The following is a 15,597-nucleotide window of genomic DNA, read 5'->3' as shown; positions in this document are numbered from 1 at the left end:
GATTTGCGTGCCAAATCCCAAATACTTGAACTTATACTCAACTTCGAGCCACAATACTTCCTAAACACCATATTTAATTAAGGAAGCATTAAAATCCATTTTTCCTCAATTTCTCATAATTTTCTCTATTTTCTCCCAATTTTCTCCCCGATAATTCCAAAATAATTATTTCTTCAACTATTTTCCAAAATATTTCCATACAATAAATCCTAAAATAAATTAATAAAAATGCTGGAAGAAAAATACCAGAATGCCCCTATCACACGCGCCCTCACGCCCCTGGCGCGTGTTTGCGCGTGGAAGCTGGCGTGTGCAGCCACGCGCGTCGTCTTCTTCCTCAAGACCGGCCGACGACGACCCCTCCGATGACCGATCTGAGCATACCCCCTTCAAGCCTTCGATGAGTCGATCCCATTGGTGCCATTTTCCGGCCGAAAGGACGCCGGAAAAGCTGCCAAATTGGCAGTTGCAGGTCCGGCGAGGCGGACCGTCTCGCTTCTTTGAACAGCCTCCAAATGCACACCAAAGCTCACGAAACTCTCCAGAATCGCTCGCCTTGATGCAAGGATGAAAAGCCCCCTATTCACTCTCCTCGATTCATACCAAATCACGGCCTATTTTTTGTGCAAAGTTTCGGCCGAAACCCTAGGTATTTATAGTCGAATTCCGGCCAATTTCCGGCCAATCAGCGGCCGAGGCTTGGCTTACAAGCTTCCTAGCGCCGGATACTACCTTCCCCGAACCTCCCTCGGCCGTCCCATCGCCTGAAATGACCTCCACGTGCGGCGGAAGGCGGCGACCGTTTTTGCCTTGTGCGTTCACACTATGCATTTTCCATTTTTTGCATTTTGACCCCTGTTTTCTTCAAATGACAATTCTGCCCTTTTTACAACACCCCTGATAAATCCAAATATACCTCTAAGTTCCACAAGTTTAGTACATCTCATTTGACCCTCAAAACTCCTGAAAAATTACCGTTTTAACCTCCCTCGGGTAAAATTAGAAAACTGCGCTTAGCCCCGGCTGGTCAAATTGACCTTAAATCCATTTAATTCAACCTGAAATTGCTTAAGGGTTGTTCTACACGTTAAATACTAGTCCTTGACGCACTTCGTTAACCTTCTGGACGTCTCCTACGTTGATTCGGTTTTCTCAGTCTGGTTGACAGCTGTACCGAAAACTGTTCCCGATCCAATCTCTTTCACCACTAAAAATCATAATTTAAATCACTCGTCGATATTATACAATTTTCCTTATTCGTCTAGGGTCCGGGGTACTCCCTCGAGCCACTTCGGTCTTTTAAGACTGCAATAGTGTGTCCTTAAGCCTTATTCTTTTGATAATTCCACTTATACCCTTCATCAAATATTACTTATGACCTCAAATCATTCCTGGGTATTACAATTTTTGTGGGCTACTCTCCTACTTAGTAAGGGTATAAATGCTACAATCCTGTTACCCGAAAGTTCATTATTTCTTATGATGTCTCTTTTATTGAGAATCGACCCTTCTTTTAGGATCATTCTTAGCAAGAGAACATCAGTGAAACAGAACACCATTGAGACTCAATGATGCCTATTTCAGATTGTTCCACTTCCTTACCTACATCTATCCTTGATGTTGAATCATCCCAACCTATACCTGAATGTTGTCAAGCACTTATTTCTCCTGTCCAAAACCATCGAGGGGGAGAGAATAAGGAAAATCAAAATCATGAGGATGATCAAGTTCAAAGCATAGTTACCTAATACCCCCCTCCCCCCTGGGAACCACGTTCCAGTACATGCGCACTAGAACGCGATGTGTTTGTGTCTTGGAACGCCTGGGGACGCGTCCCAGCTCCCCTGTAATGAAGACCCAGATCTCTGATGCTATCTTCTTCCTCTCTGCAACAATTTATGGTCTTTGTCAAGAAGGTGAGGTAGTGACGAGGATCATAACTGATATAAGTTGATGAAGATGAGGTTATAACAAGTTCCCCAACATTGGATCTTCTCATCTCCAAACAGAGGTGAGTATGGATGAGCAATAAAGAAAAGAAGCTTCTTCAACGATGAGCTATTTTCTCGTGAGGTTGAATTTTGATGGAGTACTTAAAGTTGCAGAAGTATTTAAACTTTGAATTGTTTCCTTCTTCCACATTTGGAGGCTTCAAGTTGCAGCAGCAGGTGGAGACAACAATTGGGTTTGCATAGAGGCATAGCCTAGCCTCTCGTGAGTTGTGCCTTCACCTTTTGGGTTTATAATATACAACTATTAACATTTTATTTGGGAAGAATTTGTATTCTATGGAGTGTGTATATATATAGAAATATTTTTAATTAATTTTATAATTTTAAAATATTGTATAACAATTAAATATAAAACTAATAATTATGGCAACTGAACATTAAACAGGTGAAACATTTTATTGGGAGTCCACGTTGCCATTGTACTTTTTTGAATCTTGTGATTTTATAATTATTATATTAATATCTATTTATTGGGTAATTTTATCAATATTGTTAGGATTATGAGCTCTTTTGACAACTCGAACAATGTTTCCTAATGCTATTTCTCTCAACTCCTCACCCGAAATCAATCGAGAAGAAAATAGAAAATAAATGCAATCAAATTAGAACAGAAATAAGAAACAAAAAGAGAAAAACACAAACCATAAGATACCAATTTTATCCTGATTCGAACTAGTTTACACCAATTCTACATCCAGCAGTCAAACACCCCCTCGAGCAGCCTTTTTTATTCAGAGAATGATCAGTTTACACAACAGAGATCCTTTCCTTCCATTTCTCGAGTACAACAGGACTTTGCCCCCTCAAGATTACAAAGCTATCTCTCTAGCGAACAATACTCGTTATAAACAGAAAATGAGAACTCTCTCTCCCTCTGCTACCCCTTGTCCTTTATTTATAACAGTGGGCTGATATCTCAATGAAGAACATTAAATATTTACAGTTTAGCCCCACAACTATCACTAATTACAACATGGGTTATAAACTTCTATTTAAAGCTTCATTGGCCCTCAAAATATACTGTTTTCACTGATCTTATCATATACTTGAGACAGCTTTTAACAATTTTCCACCGTTGTCTTGAGTATACTTCAACCTTCATTCATTCAAGCCTTGGCCTTCCAATAGATGAACTTGACCTGCTCACCTCTGGGAATGTTTGACATACTTGATCATTCAAAACACAGCAAAACTTTAAGAAAAAAATTTCAAATGATGCTATAACTTTTGACAATGGAACACCCTTGGATAACATTTCAGTTGCATTCTATGCCTGCAACTTTTATTAGGATTGATTCTTCCTTCTCAAGGATTTCGCTAATAAATAACTTTCCTAACATCAATATGATTGGTCCTTTCCATGTTGGGACTAAATCTAAGCCAAGTGTACTGCCCATTGGCTATTTCAACTTTCTCTACTTAGACATTCTTTTAGTGTTCCAGCTATACAACCTGCAACCTATAGCTTTCTATCTAAGTACACTCCACCATAAACTAAATCCATACTTAATGTTATTTCTCCATCCCAAGGTGTCCAAACTTTTACACAGCATCACAACAACAGTGCACCTTACCTGGATTTGTCTTAACACTGCTAGACTTACTCCTAGCTCCTAAAACCAGCCTTTAGGCTTTACCACTGACTTCCCTCTAATGTTTACTTCAAACAAAACAAGACTGCTTGAATTTCTTGTGCCTCTTCTATCTGCCATCCTATCAAGATATGCTTGGGTTTGGATAACCTAGGCTATCATAAGCTGTCAATTTCTATTCCAACCTCTATGCCTTAGAATTTCCAGCTTCTCCTTTATCCTACACTTTCAAATACTGAACTAAGTTCTTAGCTACACCTTGAGAGTCCTCATGGACAAATTTCCAGAGAAGTTTCCTTACATTTCACTAGGCATACTATTGGAATACTCAGCTTCCTCATACACTCAATTTTAACCCTTGGGCTTATCCTAAAAGGATCTGATTCCTTATATCTTCACCTTGGGAATTACTATTATTCCTAGAGAGACCTTCTAAGCAATCAACCTTGCTTACCTTTCCCTCTAGCCTCTATTCCCTTGGGCTTCTCTATAAGATCAATTTCCCCTTAATTTTCACATGGATCATGGCTATTAGAGATACCTATTCGACCCAAATTAAGCCTTCATGTGCTGCTTTAACCAATGGCCATTTGTCTACCCTTTTCCTAGACTTTTCCTCATTTCCAGCACCTTCCTTAATTCTCAAATAAACACTTCATAGCACTCCACCCCTTTAACCTAAGGGATCTTCCATTTAAGTCCAAGTTTCATTTCTCCCCAAATTTACATGGCTTCATGCCATTTATTTGGACAAGAGTGCATCCCTCTTCTTATGCAAGAGGTTCTATTTTCGATAGCACTCAAAACTAGTGCATAAGTATCTTAAACCCAACTCTTTCCATATCTCATTGGTACTTTCTTGTGGTTCTATCTATTCCTCATCCTAGGCAAGACTCTAAAACCTTCTATGCCCTTGCTCATTATCAGGTTGATGATTCTATTTCCCTTTCCCTGCTTAGTCTAGACTTTGATCAACAATGGCTACCCCATGCAAGATAACACTTGCACACACCATTTCCCCTCACTATTCACAAGGACCCTCACTGTAAGAGCCAAACCTATCTTAAACACTGGCTTCCTCCCTCTCACTATCCAGCCCAAGTTTACACAATGAATATGACCAAATTTTTTTCCAAATTTTCTTATTGCTATACCCTGGTTCATAGGCTAGTTTCAGACATTCCCAAAGGATTCTCCTTGTTGTTTTTCTTTACACAGCATTCCAGATTCCATCCCTTGCCCTTAGCATCAGCTAATTTTATGTCCTATTGGTAGAGTTTTCCCACATAGGTAAGAACCCTAGCTTTTGAAGTCCTAGGCATACCTATTCTACAACTCCACAACACCTAACCCTTCACACCAGAAGCAACTCCAGCAAGATTATATTTAATTCCAGCAAGCTCATATATGCTTGGGAATTCCTTGGGGACACACCATTTCCACTAGGTTCACTTCACCTAGATCCACCATGAGACAAGGCCTAGATTGGTCTCCCTAGATCCTAGAAACTGATCTCTAATGGGATTTTGACATATAAAAGGTCTGATTTTGGAGACTTTTACATTTGATAACCTTACCAAACTACATGGTTCCTATTCCCTTATACCTGTAAACTCCCCCCCCCCCCCCCCCCCCCAATATCTCTAGCCTCAGATACCTTTTCTTAGTCCTTGCTCACCATTGTGAGCCATCCTCAACAAATGACACAGCCTAACCTTATCATAGGCTATCCTTTAGTGGCTGCAGCTTATCCACATATAAATGCAAGCATGCACAACATAACCTCCATTCTTGAGGGTTGCTTCCATCTCTATAAGAGATCCTTGTGCAACTTCTTAGGACTTCAATTCTCCTCTATAGGAGAAGCCCTTTCTATCTAATTCTCTTAGGGAAATTAGGCTTTCTGATTAAACAGGGATAAATTTATAGCGTCTAAAATTTTGGAACAGCTCCACCATGCATCCTAATTTCTCCCATCTCCAATTTCCTTGACCTTAATTTGTTGCCTAGACAAACCATTTCCCCCTTCACCATGTCTCTATGGGTAAATACCCATTTCCTATGAGAAGTACATCCTAACCCTAGGACCTTTGCTACTTTTTCTGCATACCTAGAAAAACTATGGGATATCTGCACTCTCATAGCCAAAACCACACATGGTGTTTTAACATTCGGGGCTGGTTCTCTCTTGGGATTCTTTCTTCTTGTTTGGGCAATTTCTCTTGAAGTGGCCCTCCTCATGACAATGAAAACACTTCATTGGTTTCCTATCATTCCTAGACTTGGACCTAGACTTCCCTTTAGATTTAAATTCTCTATTTTTAGTCCTACTCCTAGCGGTTAGGACAACCCCGACCGAACCTGTTCCTTCTAATTTATGCTGCAACTCCTTTGAGTTCAATGCTCCTATTACATCCTCTAAGGACAATGTATCCCTACCATGTTTAAGGATATCCACAAAAGTTTCATATGACTTGGGCAAGGAATGCAATAATACAAGAGCCTTATCTTCTTCGTCATATTTTATATCTACGTTTTCCAAATCAAGACATAGTTTATTAAAATCATCAATATGACTCTGAAGTTTCTTCCCTTCCTGCATTTTGAATGTAAAAAACTTAGCTTTCAAGTACAACCTACTTGAAAGTGATTTTGTCATATAAAGACTTTCTAACTTTAACCATAATGCCTCTGCTGATTCCATTTTAGACACTTCCCTTAGGACTTTGTCTCCTAAACTCAAGATTAGGGTATTAAAAGCTTTCTTGTTTATTTCTTTCCTACGATCACTGATTTGTTTTTTCCTGGTCATTAGTGATGTTTTCAGGCAATTTCTTTTCAGTTTCTAAGGCTTCATCTAACCCTAGATTATCCAACAAAGCTTTTATTTTAATTCTCCAAAGCCCAAAGTCATTAGTTCCATCAAACTTCTCTATGTCATACCAGGCAGTAGAGGCTACGGAAGCCTAGGTTCTAAATCCTATTGATTTCTTTGCAAATCTTGAATGAGTTCTTAGCTTTGATACCAATCTGTTAGGATTAGGAGCTCTTTTAACAGCTCAAACAATGTTTCCTAATGCCAATTCTCTCAACTCCTCACCTGAAATCAATCCAGAAGACAATAGAAAATAAATGCAACCAAATTAGAACAAAAATAAGAAATAAGAAGAGATAAACACAAACCACGAGATGCCAATTTTATCCTAGTTCAAACTAGTTTACACCAATTCTACATCCAGCAGTCAAACACCCCCTCGAGCAGCCTTCTTTATTTAGAGAATGATCAGTTTACACAACAGAGATCCCTTCCATCCATTTCCTGAGTACAACAGGTCTTCGCCCCCCCCCCCCTCCCCCCCAAGATTACAAAGCTATCTCTCTAGCCTTTCTCTCTAGCGAATAATACTCGTTATAAACAGAAAATGAGAAATCTCTCTCTCTCTCTCTGCTACTCATTGCCTTCTATTTATAATAGTGGGCAGATATCCCAATGAAGAATATTAAATATTTACAGTTTAACCCCCCAACTATCACTAATTAAAACATGGGTTATAAACTTATATTTAAAGCTTCATTGGCCCTCAAAATATATTGCTTTCACTGATCTTATCCTATACTCAAGACAACTTTTAACAATTATTAATATATTTAATATATTTTTCTTACCTAATTTATATTGTCAAAAAATCTAAAATATTTTTTCAAAAATTTATATATTTGATAGGCATTCCACTTTAGTGCACCAAAACATACCATGATCAGAAGTGGCTAATCGATGAAGCCTACCCCCCACATACCACGTCCCAAGAAAAGTACCACGTCCCCGTATCGCATTCCACGAACTAGGTAACTATGGTTCAAAGTAAACCACCATTGATGGTTTACTCAAGAAGTGTTAGTGTTAGTGCCCTAAATGCTAGATTTACACTACATGTGATGTACGTGTATGGCACTAATAATGTAATCTTCTTCATATATATATATATATATATATATAAGGTCATGTCTTCATTCATTCTCTATTTGTTCTTTATGAATGAGTCCCTAGATTTTCTGGTAGAGATATGATTCTTAGGTGTTAAGAATGATGTGACACAAATATCTAGTTCAGGATTTCTTAAAGATATTCCTGGTCTCGAGATTTATCAGAAAGAGAATATGGTTTATCCATTATGAACCAGCACATGTGCTACTACCATTATTTAGCATGAGATGCTAATGAGTATGGGTGGTGAGTCACATATAACCTTGCATGAAATGCAGATAGTAGACATGTAAGTAGGTATTAGATGAATATCTACTGAATGTAACGCCTGCAATAGATCACATGGTTTTGAGGATGAATGATCTGTTGTTGGTTCTCGATTGTGTATATGGTCCTTTGACCAGAGGCGACAGAGTTGTCTTGTGCACTGGTGTTAGAGATTTACCATTGAGCGAAATCATCCGGAGTGAGAGATGGAAATGCTCTTTGTGTGGTCTTCGTGCAGTGGTGTATGGAGGCAGATACTTGCTGATGGGATCCATTGTCCTCCATTAGATGGAGGCAAATATCTTATGTGGTCTCGGTTGTTGTTAGTAAACCAGGGCGGGAGCATGATCAAAAAGGTGCTTTTGATGTTGGAAGTAGTTCTGAGATGTTACCTAGATCACACCGTACTGGATCCAACATAGATACTGAGTCTTGTGAGTTTAATCAACCCATAGCTCTCACTCGGTTGGGATGTTAGTCAGTGGAAGGATTAAAATGCACAAAAATCGAAGAACCTTAATAGGTTCATATGAAGTTTAGATTTCATTGTCATTAAGATCGTCCTGATTCTTGACTAGGGGATACTCAGGATCTTTCAAGATGTTATGCGGATTTGCAAAGATTCACTTAGTAGGTCGAATTGTTCAATCGGCGTCAAGGAGTTGACATGTCTTGATTGCTACTTAGAAAGTCACACGCAAACAGAGTGATGTGTCCGATTAGTGATCCATTACTGTAAGTGTCTTCATTTTCATTAAAGAGTTAATGATGTCGATTGTTGTTAAGTGTTAACTAGTTATATCCAATTGTATGGGAGACCACTAAGTGTTAGCGAGGCAAACCTTTAAGAGCTAACGGGGCCTTGGTTCCACTAAGTGTTAGTAGAAAGGCTATTAAGTGTTAATAGAGGCCAAAGTGCAATATTTCATCGTGGCTGTTGGGCTGATCGATTGGTTCTATTCTAGCTGTTGACTGTTAGTGCCGGGCATAACCCCTTACGAAGTGCTTTATATCGTAGCGTTTGGTTGAGTGGAGTGAGCACTTGCGCAATTTGAAGCTTGGAGAAGAAGGAGAGCAATTTCCAGAGAGCTCTTAACCATCTTCTCTTCTTCCTTCTTGCTTCTTCTTCATTCTCCATGGCTAAGTTATCCTTTGCATGTTCTTGCTCCATGTATTGGTAAGCTTTTCTCTCCCATTGGATCTTGTTGTTGTCGGACGATAAGAAGCAACTCTTGGAACCACTCCAGCTTTGCATCACCTTCTTCGAGAGGGTGTTGGCCGTGCTCCGGGGAAGGGTTCGGTTGCAGCTTGGGCGTGGACGGACTAAGACCTCCACATTTGAGGAGGCAGGCTAGTCACCCAACTTGTAGGTTTGTGGGAGTAGCTTGGAGCTCGTTTTGGGGACAATCGGCAGGGGAAGGATATCGCTTAGAGGTATTTCTGATATTCCCCTATGGTTGGTTTTTGTTTTTCATGTGGATGACTTATACTAGGTCTTACAAGGGCCCTTTCTGCTTCCACTGTTTTGTCTTGGTTTTGAAAAGTTTTAAAATCGGTGTCCCTTGCATTGATCCACCAAGTGTTGGTTTTTTGGGCCCGTCCCTTTCAAGAAGACCTTGTGACCCTTAACTAACCATATTTTCTGAACCAAGGTTAAGTCCAGAAAGAACAACTACAAGAGATGTTGAGGTTTCTAATAGGGAAGAAGACAAAGGAAGGAAGGAAGCGTATGATCTGGATATTCCCATTGCTCTAAGAAAAGGGGCCAGATCCTTCATTAAGCACCCCATTTCCAATTTTCTGGGATACTCAAAACTTTCTCCTCAATTCAGATCATTCACAATTAGTATTGATGATGTGGTTATTCCTAAAGATATCTATCATGCACTATAGGAGAAGTGGAGGGCAGCAATCATGGAAGAGATGCAAGCCCCGGAGAAAAATGATACTTGGGAGATAGTGAGATTGCCATATGGAAAGAATACAATAGGTAGCAAATGGGTGTTCACAGTGAAGTACGAATTAGATGGAAGAATTAATAGTTACAAGGCAAGACTTGTAGCTCAATGTTTTACTCAAACTCAAGGCCTTAACTATGGGGAAACATTTGCACAAGTAACTAAACTTGTGTTGTTATCATTGGCACTAAAGTTGGACTGTAGATTACATCAGTTAAACATAACGAATGCCTTCTTGAATGGTGAGCTGGAGGAAGAAATTTACATGAGGATACCCCTTGGTTTTGAAAGAGAAGACACAAGAGGAAAAGTATGCAGGCTGAAAAAGTTTTTGTATGGCCTTAAGCAATCACCTAGCACATGGTTTAAGAGGTTCAGTGACACTCTAAACCAGCTTGGATACAAGTAAGGGCAGACATATCACACTCTCTTTACAAAGATAGAATTTGATGGAAAAAAGATTATCCTAATAGTCTATGTAGATGATATAATTATCATAGGAGATAACACTCGAGATTGAAAAGTTGAAGCATTAATTGAGGCATTTTATGTAAAAGAGTTGGGAGAATTGTGATGTTTCTTAGGCTTGGAAGTTGTTGTCGTGTACCTAGGCTTTACCTAGGTTTAAGATAGGAAATTGAGGGAAATCAGAGGAGGAATCAGACTGAGGGGAAGAGTATTGCAACAAGAATAGGGTGAAGAATTATAGATAGAACAATAAGGAGAGGGAAAACAGAGGGAGCAAAAGAGAAATGCGAGAATTCATTCAACAATTCAAAAACATATCCTTATCAACCCCAGCTATGGCTTATATAGCCTAACAACCTCCCACATGCACCCATGTGCATAACAACAAGCTTAACTAAGGTGTGCTAGAACATACCTTCAGTTAGCAGCCTCCCACATACACCCATGTGCATAACAACAAGCCTAACTAAGGTGTGCTAGAACATTCCTCTAGCTAGTAACCTCCCACACGCACCCATGTGCATAACGAGTAGCCTAACTAAGGCACAACAAGCATAACAACAACTTGGTAACGTGACAATCCCCTCCCCTTAAGGCATTTCTTGTCCTCAAGAAATGTGAGTTGGGAAATTACTGGAGAAGATCTGGCAAGTACTCCCATGTATTATTATCTTTGTGTAGTGTGGACCACTTGACTAGACTTGGGTGAGAGGAACTCCATGTCTGTGGATCACCTTCTTATCCAAGATAGTAGTAGGGATTGCTTCTTCTTCTATTCTCTCCATAGGTGGTTGTGTAGGGGATGATCTCTACGCTCAGATGGCCTTCTTGAGGAGGGAAACATGGAACGCAGGATGAATATGTGTTCCTTCGGGTAATTGCAACCTGTAGGCTACTGCACCTATCTTCTCCAATATAGTGAATCGCCTATAGTATTTGGGACTCAATTTGGATATGGGCTGGTGGCTCAACAACTTGAGGTGTTGTTGGCTAAGCTTCAAATGGATATCCTCCCCTACTGAAAATATTCTTTCACTTCTCTTCCTGTTAGCCAATTGTTTCATCCTATTTTGTGCTCTAGCCAACTCCAACTTAACCACCCTAATTGTATCTTGTCTTTGCTGAAAATATGCTTCAACTGCCCCTACTGTAGAATGTCCCCTAATGGCCAATAACAACTTTGGCTTATAGCCATATAGAGCCTTAAAAGGAGTCCTTTTGATTGAGCTATGGAAGCTCGAATTATATCACCGCTGAGCAACGGCCAGCCACTTATACTGCCCTCTTGGCTGTAAAAAACTAAAGCACCTTAAGTAGGATTCTAGACACCGGTTCACCTTTTCTGATTGTCCATCCATCTTCAGATACTATACAATAGACATTAGTAGCTTAGTGCCTAGAAATTTCATCAATTCCTTCCAGAACAAACTGGTAAATATCTTGTCTCTATCTGAAACTATAGACTAAGGAATCCCATGCATCTTCACCACATTATCCATGAATATTCTCGCCACTTCTCATGCTATGAATGGGTGGGATAGGCCTATAAAATGACTAAACTTTGAGAAACGGCCAACCACTATCATTATGCAATCCTTCCCTTCTGACCTTAGAAGTCCTATAAAATCCATAGTTATGTTTGTCCATGCCTGGTCTAGAATGGCTAAGGGTTGTAGAAGACTTGGATGAGCCATTGTTTCATGTTTGCATCTCCTACACACATCACATCTCAACACATAGTCCCACACATATTTTTTAAGCTAAGGCCAAAAGAATACCTGTTGCACCTTATGGTAAGTGTCTTGAACACCCGAATGACCTCTTATAGGAGACTCATGTAATGTTTGTAGTATCCTATTGTTCAACGCCCCACTTTCTCTTATCATCAGCCTGCCCTTATACCTTCTCACTCAATTGTTAAATGAGTAATCTAGCCTACTATTGGCATCCAAGCTCAGCTGTTCCAACAATCCCTGGTCCCATATTCATTATGTGGCACTAATTTAATAGAAGCTAAATTTATTTTTGGATTGTTTACTTGTAGGTTTTATATTAAAAGATATCTTGACCTCAAAATATATTCAATTATCTATTTGTTGAATTTTTCTAAGCATTTTTGTGAACTATATTTTCTATTTTCTAACATTTATACACTAGCTTATTGCTTGCTTCATGCTTTCTAAACATTTACAAAATATTGTCATTTTCTAGCTAATTGGAATAGCACATTGAAACAAAAATTTGATCCTTTAATGAATGAGCTTTGCATGTCGTTGATGCTTGGTAAAATTGTTTATTTTAATTTTTTAAACTTTGAGGGGCCTTGCAGGCCTGTGGACCACTTCCAAAACAATAAGCTTGGAATTTAATCCTATTGACATATGTTCTTTTCGTCAGTATTAGAGATATAAATAAATAAATAAATAAAAATGACAATCTTTTTGAAGATATTAACAAAATGAAAAATCATAAATAACAAACTTTTAGAATTTTATGCTGCATCTTGATCCACTGATGAGAAATTGATTTATGAATTGTATTCCACATTGAGGTAACTTCATAACCTTTAATTTGTGTTACATTGTCTACCATTGTCATTTTTCTATGGATTGTTTAAGCTGCTGGATTTGAACGTAAAACTAAATGGAGATCAAATTATAATGGCTAGTTTGTAGAGAAATCAGGTCAAGGTTATTACATGCAACCTGAAAATTTTTATTAGCTTTTGTTAAGAAGTGAGTAAAGTCGGTGCTAAAGTGTAATAAGAAAATTGAGAATGAATACTCTCTGCCTTAATATAAAGTACCAATTTTTTTAAACTAGACTTTTGATCAAATTCCTTTTCTATTTTCTTCTGTGTTGTGATTCTATCCATTCCTTTCTAAACTGACCATCTCATCTGATATTTTACGTCATATATTCTGCTATTTCTGAAACACTGCATCGGTGATTAAACATATTTCTGATCTCATTTTTCTCTTTGCCATAAGAAGGAAGAGAACCTCTGGAATAGGTTTAAGAATATTGTTCATCAAGCCTGATTTAAGAATCTTCTTGTTTAAAGCTTACAGGTTTCAGAAAGAAGCAAGTGACCTTGACATGGGAAGATGGCAATTGTTCCACTGTGGAAGTCTCTGGACTTGATATCGGATGGGGTCAGGTAATAGTCTCATTTTTCCTGAGCTCTTTAATAGAACATGAAAGTTATCCAGTTTATTTTAATTTTTTCTGTTAAATACTGGAGAATGTGTACGTTACTGCAGACATTACTTCTATGTATTTGAAATACATTATATGCAGGCTAAAACATTTCAGAAGAAATTTTCTGACAAATTAGCTCAGTGGATATTTTTGAATTCTAATCTTAATACTTATCCAGTGTGTCAGGATATCATTGTGATAAGATTGGGTTTCTCCCCTCTATAACAGTTGAAAGTGCTAGGGATTTAAGGCATGCCTGTGATTATTTGTTCAACCAGTTGCTTGATGGATGCTGAAACAACCTGAAATCTTGGAAAGCTTACTTAAGTAATACTCTGATAGAATTTAATTTAGTCACAGGAGCAAATGTCTCTTCATAGTTGTTAAAGGAAGAGAAAAATAAATCCAATCTCAATGATTCAAAGGCTCAAACAGCCATTACATACACGCCATAGACACGCCCATCACAATAGGCAATTTCCTAAGTCTAATTAGGAGTTTTCCTAATTAGATGATTCCTAGACTACCTTAGGAAATATATACAAAAGGAAAATATTGTACAACTACGCAATTACAAAGTAAACAATCAGAAATAAATCAATCAAACAAATTTGTGGGCATATGCACGATTCAATTAGATCAATCTAGGAAAGGACCAAATTAGGAAAGTAAGTAGGATGCAGGCATCTTTTTGAATTTCTAACACTCTCCCTCTCCCTCAAGCTGGTGAGTGTATGTCATACATTCCTAGCTTGCTCAAGAGTTTGTGATACACTTGACTCGATAATTCCTTAGTCAAAATATCCGCCAACTGCTCTCCTGTAGGAACAAATGGAGTACATATTAAGCCACTCTCAAGCTTTTCTTTGATAAAATGTCGATCTACTTCGACATGTTTGGTCCAGTCATGTTGAATTGGGTTGTAGGCAATGCTTATTACGGACTTATTGTCACAATAAAGCTACATAGGAGCCGTCCACCTAACTTTCAAATCATTCAACACAATTTTTAACCACAATTATTCACAAATACCGAGAGCCATAGCTCTAAACTCAGCCTCAGCACTAGATCTTACAACCACATTTTGCTTTTTACTTCTCCAAGTGATGAGATTCACCCCTAAGAATGTGCAATAACTAGAAGTGGATCTTCTATCCACAAGAGACCTGATATAGTTTACATCAGTGTAGGCTTCCAAGGATAATGTTTCCTGCCTCTTAAACAAAATTCCTTTACCTGGTGTGCCTTTTAGATAGTGGAGAATCCTGTACACTGCCTTTAGATGACATTTTCTAGGATTGTGCATGAATTGGCTAGCCACACTCATGTCATAGACAATGTCCGGCCTAGTATGAGTCAAGTAAATAAGCCTCCCTACCAGCCTTTGATAAGATCCCTTGTCTACTGTTTATGTGTCAAGATCAGCACCAATCCTATGATTTTGTTCAATAGGAGTATCGGCAGCCCTTCCTCCAAGCAAGCTAGTTTCTTTCAATAGATCAAGTGCATATTTGTGCTGAGAAATACAAATCCCCTCCTTAGATCTTGCTCCTTGATCTCAAACTCCTTTGCCAAACATGCTCTTAACTGATCCATGCCTTCTTTGTCATCTCTGGTTACAATAATGTCGTCAACATACACTAGCAGAACTGTTACCATACCTATAACTGAGTGATGAATAAACAAGGTGTGTTCACCTTGGCTTTGTTCAAAGCCTAACCCAAGCATGACCTTGGTAAACCTCCTAAACCAAGCCCTCAGTGACTACTTCATCCCATAAAGGGCCTTTTCAACCTGCACACAACAATTTTTCCTTCATTTTGCAGCCCAAATCCAGGGGGGACCTCCATATAAATTTCTTATTCTAACTCCCCATGTAAGAAAGCATTCTTTATATCAAATTGATGTAATGACCAGTCATAGTGAGCTGCCAAGGATAGCAGTACCCTGACAATATTCATTTTTGCTACAGAGGCAAAGGTTTCTAAGTAGTCCACCCCATAGGTTTGTGTATAACCCTTAGTCACCAACCTAGCCTTATACTTTTCTAGAGACCCATTAGATTTGTACTTGACCGTGAATACCCATTTACACCCTACCGACCGTTTTCCTTT

General features: G+C 38.7%; 1 protein-coding gene across 3 annotated transcripts in view; it reads left to right on the top strand.

Annotated features, from left to right (window-relative positions):
• Nucleotides 1–15,597, top strand: part of LOC127805892 (phosphoglucan phosphatase DSP4, amyloplastic) — a 59,577-nt gene that overhangs the window by 38,997 nt on the left and 4,983 nt on the right. For 2 of the 3 annotated variants that reach the window (XM_052342720.1, XM_052342721.1), the window contains exon 12: nucleotides 13,347–13,442. In XM_052342720.1, coding sequence (XP_052198680.1) covers nucleotides 13,347–13,442 — 96 coding nt within the window. The remainder of the gene's footprint in view (nucleotides 1–13,346; nucleotides 13,443–15,597) is intronic. The other variant, XR_008024194.1, reaches the window with a different exon arrangement.

Source organism: Diospyros lotus, chromosome 7, assembly GCF_014633365.1.
Source record: "Diospyros lotus cultivar Yz01 chromosome 7, ASM1463336v1, whole genome shotgun sequence".
Taxonomy (NCBI): Eukaryota; Viridiplantae; Streptophyta; class Magnoliopsida; order Ericales; family Ebenaceae; genus Diospyros; species Diospyros lotus.
This window is presented reverse-complemented; position numbering and strand designations above follow the sequence as displayed.